General features: G+C 46.5%; 1 protein-coding gene across 2 annotated transcripts in view; it reads right to left on the bottom strand.

The window, feature by feature from the left end:
* Window positions 1–10112, bottom strand: part of IFT43 (intraflagellar transport 43) — a 77479-nt gene extending 67367 nt beyond the window's left edge. For both annotated transcript variants that reach the window (XM_024568339.3, XM_045201921.2), the window contains exons 1-2: window positions 10045–10112; window positions 6337–6426 (exon numbers count right to left, since the gene is read on the bottom strand). In XM_024568339.3, coding sequence (XP_024424107.2) covers window positions 6337–6426; window positions 10045–10098 — 144 coding nt within the window. In that variant the 5' untranslated portion in view covers window positions 10099–10112. The remainder of the gene's footprint in view (window positions 1–6336; window positions 6427–10044) is intronic.
* Window positions 10113–12709: the final 2597 nt, after the last annotated feature.

The following is a 12709-nucleotide window of genomic DNA, read 5'->3' as shown; positions in this document are numbered from 1 at the left end:
AATCAAGTTTCATAAGTGAATGAATGAATGAATGAATGAATGTTATCTTCTACTCCAAGGTCACGGAGGTCACCAAGGTCACTCCCATCCTCCTCATTTTCTACCCATGTGCCTGCAGGACAGCAAAATGATGTGAGTCAACAATTAAGGATTATTCTCTGGGAAGACTGCCAACCTCTAAACAGAGGCTTTAAAAATAACATGAAAAGGTACTGGCAAATAACCGGTCCATTGCACAGGCAAAGAGCTGTTAGAGATGACAAATAAATGGGTCTCAAGTAGCACAGAGGGTTCCCACCAAAAAGACTCCACTTCAGATGCAAAGGTTTCTTCGCCCCAGGACCCAGTTAGTTTTGTGAAGTAAGAATGTCTCTGGCCTTGGCCCGGAAGCCAGTTGGCAGGGGCATCGGCCCATACGTGAAGGTTGTGGGTTCCATCCCCAGTCGGGGCACATACAGACTCAACCGATGGATCATAAATAAGTGGAACAACAAATTGATGTTTCTCTGTTTCTCTCTGTAACTCAAATCAATTCTTAAAAAAAATTTTAAGTGTTTTTTAAAAAACGAATATCTCTGTATCTTGAACAGAACCCCATTTGATGATAAATTGATAATACTTTCTAACTCTCATGTGACACCAATAATAACAATAGTTAGCATGTGGCAGGCACTGTCCTAAGAGCTTTACGCATTCTCTTATTTAATGCTCCAACAACCCGCGGAGACAGCTACTACCACCACCTCCAGTCAACGGAAGAGCAAACAGGCTCAGCGTGGCTAAGGAAGTTGCCCAGGGCAAGCACCTAGCAATAGACAGAGCTGGGGTTAAAGACAACATGATCCGCTATTCTACTTCTCAGGGTGTGTTGATAATAACAATAGCGGACTTAATGGTGCACTGCCCTGAACTCACTACATGCATTTCTCATTTAACCCTCCCCACAGGCAAGGGAGAGAGCCTTAAAGCGCTCTTCCAGCACCACAGTTCACCTGGGACTTGGAGGAAGCCAGCCAGAGCGAGTCTCTACCTCACAGACGGTAGAGTGAGGCCTGAGCTGTGGGAAGCAAGCTGTACTGGGACAATGAAAGAGCCGGAGCCAGTGCTGGAGAAGAATCCTGAGATGCTATTTCAGACTGCAGGCTCTACCCTGAGATGACATTCCCTCCCACACAGTGGCGGACCCCGGGGGTGGGTCAGTGATGCACACATGTCCACCCCAAGGGAGAGTTCAAAACCGAAGCATGCAAAGCATGACATAAATATGAAGTGTGGAAAATACATTCCTCATGAACAGTCCATATCGAATTCCCTGCATCCCTCTTCGACAACGTTATCAGAAGCATCATTCAATCCAGCCCATCGGAGAGGACTGCGAAAAAGGCTGAAAAATGTGACCAATCAGGAAAGTTATTTTTGTGAGAAAGAAGAAAAATGTCACCAAAAAGGGTCAGCAGATAACCCTATTGGGCTGAAAATAACTGCCTGGCTGGCAGACCAGTCAAGGAATGGGTGGAGGGCGGGAGACGTAATGCCAGGCTCCAAGGGAGCTCCAGCTGAGCAAAGCCGCTGGGGATGAGGAAACTGGCCTAATTTGGGAACATGAGCCCAGCAGCATTTCTGAGATTCCTTCGAGAGAATCTGGCTAACTTTCAGTTCTGAGCCCTCGGAGGAACACCGAAGGGATGGGGGGAAGAGAAGGGCAACAGCTGCGGCTCAAACACTTCTCTAGACAAGCGGATGAGTAAGGGTGATGGAGGGAGAAATGACTCTCTCTCCAAAAGAGTTCCAAGAGAGAGAATAACCCCAAATCTCTCTACTCTCTCCAAAAGCCTTCTCTCCTGGGAGGTCTGGGCATCATCCTAGCTAGGAGACAGGAGAGGTCAGGTGGTGGTTAAGCACCTGGCCAGCGATGGGAGAAACTAGGGTCGGAAATCAGCTAAGTGACTCTGGACAAGTCACCCAGCATTTTGAAGTCTCAGTGTCTTTAGCTAAGATCAGATGACAACAGTGCCTACCTCGTGAGCTACCATAAAGCTTAAATAGGGTATTGTGGGTAATTAACAGAGAGGCAGCCAGTGTTCCAATGTCAGCTAAAATCATTATTATTATTAAAAGGACAATCTGCAAAATAAAAGTGAAGTCACAAAGAGGTGTAGACCCAAGGGAGAAATGGCTCACCCAGAACAGGCCAGCGTTGGAGAGGATGTGCCCAAGATTCCTTTTCTCCAGCCTCAGTGTATGATGGCGTAACTTTGTGGTAGAAAATGTCGAGTCTTTTCTTGAAGGAGTTGATACGTAAGAGCAGCAGCATGTGAACTGATAGGAGGTGTAAGTTCAAGCACAGAAATCCAGTTCAATTCTCAGGGCTGGTTTCCACAGAGAAAGTTATATGTTATAGACAAGGGACACTCACCACAGAACCATCTTCCAAGAAAACTCTCAATAACTGTAATGCCAACCCAAAATGCTAACTGAAATGCATGCCCAGTGACCCAAGCCTCAGTTGTGACAGGTGGCCAAAAAAAGCCAAATTCAACACTAACAGACACACAAGGACACCCGTAAGTCAATCCTTGGAGTCTGAAACGCCAAGATCACGTGGAAGCCCCACCAGGTGTACTAAAGCCAGCAGTGGCGAACCGGCGCGGGCAGGCCACGCGTCCGCGAGCACTGTCATCAGCCCCAGCCAGCTCCAGCCAACGGCCGCCACGTGGGAGTGCCAGCCCAGCATTCCCAGTGTGCCAAAACTTCTGATCTTAAAGAGAAGCCCCAAATCTGGATTTTCACACGAAGTCTCCTAATTTTTAATGATAGCAATCAAGTAAAAAAATAAACAAACTCCATCCAGATCAAACGAGACAGGACTGCACGCTAAATCCAGCCGGGAGACGGCCAGCTTCCAGCCTTGGCAGAGAGGGTCACGGCAAACTCCAGAGCACCCAAGTTCCAGGGAGACAATGGTTAGCAGTATTCTGCGCAGAATGCGTGTCATCTATTACCTCATCTTTTCTTTCTGGCCACCCTTGGGGAGTATGGAATGTTAACATCCCATTTTACCAATGAGAAAGCTGAGACTTAAAGAGGGTAAGTAACAAGCAAGGTCAGCATCATAGAACTAATGTGTGATTTCGGCCCAGGCTGGTAGGACCCACTGGTGTGACCCCATGACCCCTGCTGCCCACTGCACCCAGAAAGCACAGAAACTGCTTTGGATCCCTAGTGGTCAACCTATGGAGAGAGGAGGAGCAGCCCTGAAGAGCCCTCCAAATCGGCTCCAAAAGAGACCCAAGCTTACATCCTCCTTCTCTGCTGCCCTTTGCTAAAGACAGCAGGGCACTCTGCAAATACTCATTCACCCTGCAGTTGATTGAATGAATGGACGTCCGCGCTGTGCTTTTCGGGTTGCTAACGTGCTTTTAAATGCACATTTCACTTAATCCCCACACAAATGTAATTGTACTGTCACCACCACTTGACAGACAATAAAATGGAGGATTAGGGAGACTAGTGGACCAGTTCAAGATCCAAGCAATTAGTTAACAGAGCCATCACAAGCCCTGGGCTTCTGATGCTAAGTCCTGCGTTCTGTGCGTTCCAGCAGACCACGCCTCTGCTTCCCTCACCAGAGCTTCCAACTCTACCACCTCACTTTAAAATAATTTGCCTGAGCTAATTCTGCCTTAAATCTAAAGTAACTCCATTATGTCTGATGGCCCCTAGGTACCATATTTACGTTTTCATGAATAGCTCCATCCTAGAATGTAGTCAGCAAGAGAACAAAAATAAATATATCAAGTAATACACTCGGAATGTAAATGGGCACACACACAAATCTGGGGATCTAATTTTAGAAAGAAACAGTCAAAATGTCCCACACAGCACAGTGAGCATCTGGCCCCGGGGGAGGCTGCCCACGCTGCTTTAAACCTCAGTTAACCCAGGGAGAGAAGAAACCCTGGAATCCTGACTGGCATTTCACTGTCAGATGTACCAACTGGGTGAAGAAGAGAATGACTTTTCATCATGTTCTCCCAGAAAAATGCTAATGCGCAAAGTGGGGGCGGGGGGTGGGAGGGAAGAAAGATGTCTCTGAGGAAATAAGTAGGTAACCCAGAAAGGATGAAACCCTAAAAAGTCCATCAGTCTGTGGCTTCGGAGCTATCTGCTCCCAGGACTGCCTCCTGCCTGGAAGCCAAGGGAAGGGGTTGGCAGATGCACAGCGCTCACCACCCCAGCCGAGGAGCTGATTTGGTGTGAGGGCCACACAGGGCTCCAAGGCCACCATCAGTCATTCCAGGGCATCCTGGCCCAGCACAGGCTCATTCACCCAACCATACAGGTTACAGCGTCCTCCACAATTAAGCACACTTGTCGTCAGTCTTCCTAACTGCCAACAACAACACGAATGGAAGTTCCATCATGGCAGGGAATCTTGTCTCTTCTGTTCACAGGGATATGCCAACCCCTAAAATGGCTCCTGCACACAGTAAGCTTCAATAAATATTTGTTGAATAAATAAATGATCTGGTATTGGGATGGCTCCTCCTAGAACCACAGTCTAAAGTAGCCAGAGGCCAGGAAGAAATTTCCATTAACCCAGTCATCTCCTTGCCCATTTTCTCCTTAAAGGCATATACTACTGCAGCTCAAGCATCTTGAGACCCAGGGTTGGGGCTGGTACTCTCTCACTGTCTTCCTCCATTACTCCGCCATCCCCCTGAGCTGCGCTTCCAGTGTCACACTGCGGGCCTGCCCTTCGCCCCGTGACAGCACCAGTCAGCTTCGAAGAGCACCCATCACACACTGAGCACTCCACCCCTCACCCTCTGCTGTGCCATGCACGCCTGGTCTGCGCCAGGTGCTGGGATAAACAAAGGTGTACAGTGAATGGTAAGACCCAACCCCTGCCTTCCAGAAGTTCACATCTGATGAGGGAGCCAGACACATAAACTGTTACAATACAACGTAATAAGCCCTCTAATGGAGGTGCTACGGCCGAAGTCACATACTGACAACTCTCAAGCCTAATCTAGGCCATGTATCAATTTAAGTCTTATAACTGCTAACCTCTAAAATGTGTTGCTTTCACATAAAATGTTAAGACTGCCAACATCTCCTGCAGAGTCAGAGGAGCTGGCAATACTGGGCCTGTATTGCCCACAACACCGGTCAGCTCTGGCTATCTGGTGGTTACCCCTTTAGAATGGAGAGGTGGCCTCCAGTTCCCGTAATCCCCCCACTCGCTCTCTCCCTACTGTCAGCAGGCTATGAAACCAAGGGTCCGCTGCCAGCATTTCTGTACTGGCATGGTCGGTATCTTAGACTACAGAAATGTACCCACATTTCTACAATACGTGAGGAAATGAAAATACATTGAAAGGGCCGTGCAGAGCACTTGAAGAAATGAAGAAAAACTTATTTCCTATAAAAGTGAAGACTATTCCTACATATGTGATATGTAAGTCAAGGGTGCCTGTGTCTTGTCCCCTGCATGCTGTGCTCATGCGCCTTCCTGACCCAGGAGGCTCCTCAGTGACGGCCCCTGGACTACTCTAAGCCTTCTATGGGCCCACACGCTAGGCAACTGAGAAGCCACGCCTCCTGCAGTCTGAGAGCTCACTGTCCAGCGGCGGACAGAGAAAGTGAAAATCAGCAGAGGATGGGAGATGTTCTAGAATAGGTACTGTGGGAATTGAGAGGACACAGCCCCACGTCAGCCCGGAGAAGAGCTGACACAGGGGTTAGCCTAAAGCTAACTCTTGAAAGGGCACAGTTTTTCCAAACGGACAGAGGAGGGTGAAAAGGGGCTCTGACTGAATTGCCGAAAATAGTACCCTGGCATTAAAAGTATTGCTCATCGGGATTACCCACCCTCCTCAGAGAGGCTGGATCAATTCCCATCATTCCAGGCCGCTCAGAGGAAAAGCTTCCAGGAAAGTAAGGCCAGTACTGATCCCCTTCCTGCCTGAAAACTGCAGAAGGCGCAGGGAAAGCCAGCGTCCAGTTGTGTAATCTAACTTTCTGTCACCCGCGTGCCTCGCTGGCCTTATGCAGCACAAGTAAAAACTCGGATTTCAACTAGTTTTGAAACTTCCCAGTCCCTTTTTCAGCTAACTTGAGAAAGTTCTTCCCTGAGAGTATAAAGCAATGCACAGAAACTCGTCTGGCATCAAACGCTTCTTTTTCATCTCTAACGGGACAGATGCCAAGGAAGAGAATTCCCAAATCAAGACAGGAGAGCTGACATTCAAGAGAAGAAATACGGAATACCAAGTCTCTGCTCATTAAGGAGTCGCTAACTTTCAGCATGTCTTCAGATTTTTTAACACCCACCTCTCCAGACAGAGTTGAAGAATTCTTGCCACTTAGGCGATTCTCGGCTTGAGCTGACTCCTGTTGAGCTCGGCGACCCATCTTGGGCCCCTAAAAGGAGAAAGGAGGGGCACTGCTGACCCAGACATCTTTGAGCCACTGTGAGGACAAGAATTCTGGGACGGTAGGCAAGAACTGGATTTATGAACACAAGGTGGAGGATGGGATTTGAGTAATTTGAAAATTCTTAGAAAATGCTCCAAAATCTGAAAGCAACTGAGGTCAGTTCTGTTGGGTTGGCCAAAAAGTCTGCTTAGTTTTTTCCATAAAATAAGACACATTTTTCATTTTCACTAATAACTATTGATTTGGATATTTTGAGTATCTCCCGCTTTTGGCTTCTACTGGGTAGAGGCCAGGGGTGCTGCTAAACATCTTCCACTACATAAGACGGCCCCACAGCAAAGAATTATTTGGCCCAAAATGCCAATAGTACCAGGAAACTTCGCAAACCCCCACTTTTGACACGTTTGAGCAGTCATAGCACCTTCTCCATAGACTGCACAAATCTTTTTTATGTTTCAGTTGCATTTTTACCCTTCTTGAAATAATAAAGCATAGTACACTGGAAATGTGGCGTATCTTCTTCCGTCTTCAACATTAAAATGGCTGCACAAAAATTTACCAATTTTTATGTTTTTTCTAATTGCACAATGATGACACCTGTCATGATACAATGTAACAAAATTGTTTCAAATGAAGTTAAAGATAACTAAGCACTACTAGAGCCATCATACAGAAAAAGCTAAACTAACTTTTTGGCTAACACAATATTTGGTAGAAGACTAGGAAATTCGTGGGTTAATGATCATAAGGTTTTTGTTTAACTGCCATAGATCATTTCTACCCAAAGCAATGAAGCTAGAAATTCCTCTAGAATGGGGAGTGACCTCATGCCACACAATTCAGAGAAGAGTGTGGTAAATGCTCCCGCGTTCCTATGCGGGATTTTAGGAAGACCTAATTTCAAAGCTGCAACTTGACATGGAAAGAGTTATCAAAAAGAAGTTTTGGGGGTGCCCTGAATAGTGTGGCTCAGTTGGTTGGACCGTTGTCCTATAAACCAAAAGGTTGCCAGTTCAATTCTCAGTCAAGGCACATACCTAGGTTGTGAGAAGCAACCAATTGATCTCTCTCTCTCTCTCTCTCTCTCTCCCCCCCCCATCTCTTCTCCTCTCTCTAAAGTCAATAAGCATGTCCTCAGATGAGGATAAAAAATAAATAAAAAGGAGTTTTGGAAAGAATTCCTAATGTCCATGGTAACTGCCACCACAGAAATACAGATAGCACTTGCTTTAACATGCACACTATTTGGATTGCCATTTATGACAAGAAAAGAAATCTTTTACAAGAATTTTGAGACATCAGCTTTGGAAACCAGAACACTTCAAATTCTGAGTCATCAAATGAACCATTTGCAGGCTCTATATCTCAAATGCTTCCCAGCACATAAACAAAACTTAGGCAGACCAAGGGGTGTTAAAATACTTTATTCATTTATTAGCTTTAAAAAAGAAACAGTATAGTTTTAGACCTGATTTGATACAGCTTCATTTGATTCTCAGAGTAACAGAGACTAGGACTTCCATTGTACAAGTGGGCAAATTGAGGCCCAGGAAGACCAATTAAGTGGCGGACATAAATCTAAGAGCAAAACCTTCTTGTCTTAAAATCCTGAGTTCTTCCCACTACCCTATGCTGGAATTTCAGTTTTAAGATGGTCAAAGAACTGACTGTACCTATAAATTGAGAGGGGTTACATGGGAGCTGCATAAAAACCCTTACGGACTGTTCACATTTCAAAGTTTAATCAATCACTTAGGTTTCAGGTATGATGGAAACAATCTCTCTGTTATAAGCAGCTCATTTTTAAAGATCTTATTTATTTTAGAAAGGGGAAAGGAGGGAGAAAGAGAGGGAGAGAAACATCAATGTGTGGTTGCCTCTCGTGCATCCCCCACTGGGGACCTGGCCTGCAACCCAGGCATGTGCACTGACTGGGAATCGAACCAGCAACTCTTTGGTTCACAGGCCAGTGACCAATCCACTGAGCCACACCAGCCAGGGCAGAGCTCATTTTTTCCCCAAGGCAGACAATTCCACCCTTTCACTTGTAGTTACCCTTTTCCACTGACCACAGCAGGACGTCTAAAGGTGGCATACCAATGCAGCGGTTGTGCTAAAACAAAAATTCAACGCTCTTGTCTCTAAATGCTGGTTATAGAAGGTTTCTCTAATAATTAGAGTTTTAAACTTTTTGAAGACCCCGTAGAAGGCCAGAGGTATGATGGGTAGAAAAACGACTTCACTATCTGATTTTATATATTTTAAACCTATAGTCTATGTATTGTCCATCTTGCTCCACTGGAACATAAGCCCCATGGGAGTGGGGGGCTTTGTTTTATTCACCGCTATATCGCCAGCATCTAGGATAATGCCTGGTACACAGTAGGGGCTCAATAAATACTTGTTGACAGGATGAATGAAGAACTACATCCATATGCCGAGATACTAAACAAGTTCATGTATCAGAAAGGCCTGGTGACCTAATATTCTCCTTGGTCAGTCAAGCAACCTGCTTCATCCTACAATTTGTTCCTGTCCTTCAGATCTCCCTCAGAGAGGTGCTTTTATCCAGTACCTTGGAGGACATCTTTGCTATGGGGCATTTCAAAAACAAAACAAAACAAAAAGAGATTCCACAGCGTAAACTAAAGATCCGTCCTGTGGCTCAACCTTTGTGTAAATGTGATCTTGGCAATTTTAAACGTAAAAAGCCTTGATGGGGCTGTGATGGAGTCAAAAGAAAACAAAAATCACTGAACTTGAGTCTGGAATCTAGCCTGGTTTACTGCTGACTCTATAACCTTAGGTAAATCACCGCTGCAGAACAGCAGCAGCTAACGTGTTCTAATAACAGCCTACGCCAGGCACTGTGTTAAATGCTTTTCCGTGCGTGACCCATTTCATCTTCACTGTAACTCCTTAAAGTAGGTACCAACAACATCCTGGAAATAAGGAAACCAAGGTTCCGAGAGGTTCATTTTTTAACCCTCGCAACGGCTTTATACTGTATCTGACCTCTACGCCCCAGCACCCGGCCACTCCACGTTATAAACCTGAGTCTTTCTGTTTTGGCTACAAAAATTGAGGCTAAGCCCTCCTCCCCGGGGCGGTTACGGGCACACAGGACTCCCCCCGGCCCCACCCGTCTGCCTGTCTGCCTTCCAATCCTAAAACAGGGCGGTATTTACGTGACCTTGAGGCCTGAAAAGTCAGACGGGAAAGCTCTACAATGGGTGCTGGTGAGACCCTGGCCGGGGCCCCTCAAGTCACTCTCAGAACTGCCCTTTCCAGGAGTTCGCACTTGGGGCCCCAGAAAGCAAAGAAAAGCGGGGAAATTTCCCACTGGTCCCAGAGGCCTGCGGGCGCCGAGGCAGTTTTCCACTTTTCGAGGATTTAAAAGGAAGCATACCCCAGAGGGGAGCCCCAGGATGCCCGGGGGGCGGGGCGAATGAAGCCACCGCCTCCACTCCCACCGCCCTGCAGACGCGGGCCGGCCGCTAGGGACAGCCGCACTGAGGCCTCTCGGGGAAGCCCGGGCCGGTGGAGTCGCTCCTCCCCACCCTCCAAATTCCGGCCCCAACCCGGCCCCGCGTCGGTCCTCACGGAGGTGGCCGACCCACGGCGCCGCTCCTCGCCTAGATCCAGCAAGTCCTCCATCACGGCGGCCGCCTGACGTCACTTCCTGGAAACCTAGCTGCCCCGTGGCGTCCCTGACGATGGCCCCGCCCTTCCGTCCTAGTATTTAAAGGGTCGCGGCACGATTTCTGAATTCTCTGTGCCACCCCCCAAGTTAAACTTGCCTCAGTTGACTTCCGGAAGAAACCTCCAGGCATTACATCTCGCTAAGGCTGCTCCTCTGGGACAGTGACAAAACATTTATCCTTTTTTAAATGCATAAGTTACTAAGTGCAAAGCACCACTACTAATAGTAGTAATTATTCTGATCGCTCCCATTGTATTTGCAATGTGCAGAGGACCTTCAGTATTATTAGCTCATGTGACGGGCATAATAGTCTTGTGTGGAAGCAAGATAAGTTGCATTATCTCCATTGGACAGATGAGAAAACAGGCTACGGGGGATCAGGTGTTAATGGTTTATAACGGTGAAAATACAATGTATATAATCTCTGCCTTCAAAAAATGTACAGAGAGGCTGAAGCAACACATCAAATACCTGAGTAGTAATAACTGTCAAAAGTCAAATAATTCCTCCTATAACCCATAGAGTAAGCAGCAGCAATGTTCAACGAGTCAGCAACTGAGGACACGGGTGTGAAGTGACGGCTTGAGGGAAATCATGAAGCAGCAGAACCAGGTGCCTTTTTGGCACCATATCTTCCTGGAGTATTTTTCTTCAGCACATATTACGGGGTGCCAGCCATTCTCCTAGGCCGGTAGAGGAAGAGATCCCCCAAACACTCAGTGTGGGGGAGAAAGAAGTTTTCCTCTACCATTCTAGGTTCCTTCAGCTGGTCTAATAATCAAATTGACATGAGATGGATTAACAAGAGAAAATAACCAAATTTAATTACATGAGAACCCCACATATATGAGAGAGTCAGAGACCCCATATACATGAGAAGTTCAGAGACAAAAAGGGAAAGTAAGGTACAGGTGACATTCTGACTTAAGGATGAAGTAAGGCACCTTGGGACTTCAGAGGGGACAAACATCATTTGCAGGAATAGAAGGCAGATGTTCAGTAATTAGAGGCTTGCCCTGCCCTATAGGCAGAGATATAGATACAAAAAAAGTATTTCTGGTGATAATTCTTATTACGGGTAAGGCCTCTAACTTAAATTCTTTAAGGGAGAAATAAAAGTTTATCATGAGCCCGGACAGGTGTGGCTCAGTGGATTAAGTGCCAGCCCGCAAACCAAAGGGTCACCGGTTCAATTCCCAGTCAGGGCACATGCCTGGGTTGTGGGCCAGGTCCCCAGATCAGGGTGTGCAAAAGGCAACCACACACCGATGTTTCTCTCCCTCTCTTTCTCCCTCCCATGCCCCCGGCCTCCATTTGTCTTCAGCTCAAAATAATTCACATATCAAAGTGGCACTGGGGAGGCCTGTTCTGAACTCCTTTAAAACCAGCTTAATGGGGCAAGCAACTTGAGTTTCCATTGACTCTCCATATAAGATCCCCAAGTCAACACCACTGGCTCTCTCCCCAGTCCTCTGGGACTCCCAGATGATGTGCTCATGGCCCTCAAAGTCAGCAATGTTTCCAGTATCACCCTTGGGGTAAGACCTAGATGGTCACTGCTTAAAAGCAAGGACTTGAAAGTGTCAATAGCAGCCCTAAAACTAGCTTGCAAGCATCTCTTCAATGCCCACATCATCCACACGTTTACTGGGATGCACTTTGACAGCAACAGCGTTGCCGGGACGCCAGGAATGTTGAGGTCCCATCCTAGCTCTGCCGATAGCCACCTGTGTAGCCAGACAGAGCCTCTCCGGACCTCAGTTTCCTCCCTTGTACTTTTTGAGATTACCCCTAAAATCTTTTACTTACTAACGCTGATTCTCAGTGAGAATACCCTATTAGATTTTTAATCTGAAGAAATATTCATTGCCAAAAACCCAAGATATGAAATACAGGCTCCCATGAATCCCTTGTTCCTTTCTTCCTTGGCCCAAGAAGAGGAAGAAGGAATTAGTCTTTGGAGTTCTTATTCATTTCTTATGGGCTCATAGCCACACCACCACCACCACCTTATAACCAGTTTCCAAACCTTCACTCCCACTTCCCCCGCAACTTCCTGAAAGCAAAGGTGGACTGCAGCTCACTGCAGGCAGACAGAAGCCGCAGCATAGTGGTTTCCAAACCTGCTGGGCACCTGACTCACCTGTGAGGTTTGTTTAGAAAACATACAACAGGACCCCATCCCTAGAGACTGATTTAGTAGAGGTGGGGTCCAGAAGAATATGACTTTAATAATTTTCCTGCCTATTTTGCAAGTGTTTGCTTAAAGGCCTCAGTAAGGCCTTCCTTGATTTAAAATTGCAGCATCTATTTAACATTCCAACATCGCCCCAACCTAGGCACTCCCTATCCTCCTTCCCTGTCTTATTTCCTACCATGGCACTTACCTTTTATCATACTACATAATTTACATATCTATTTCGTTTATTGCCTTCTTTACTATTCCACCTCCAGTTCCAGAATGTAAGCTCCATGAGGGCAAGGGTTTTGTTAGTTTGTTTTTTGTGTCCACTGCTGTATGCACAGAGCCTAGAACAGTGCCCGGTATGTAGTAAACATCAAAAA

This window comes from Desmodus rotundus, chromosome 7 (genome assembly GCF_022682495.2).
Source record: "Desmodus rotundus isolate HL8 chromosome 7, HLdesRot8A.1, whole genome shotgun sequence".
Taxonomy (NCBI): domain Eukaryota; kingdom Metazoa; phylum Chordata; class Mammalia; order Chiroptera; family Phyllostomidae; genus Desmodus; species Desmodus rotundus.
This window is presented reverse-complemented; position numbering and strand designations above follow the sequence as displayed.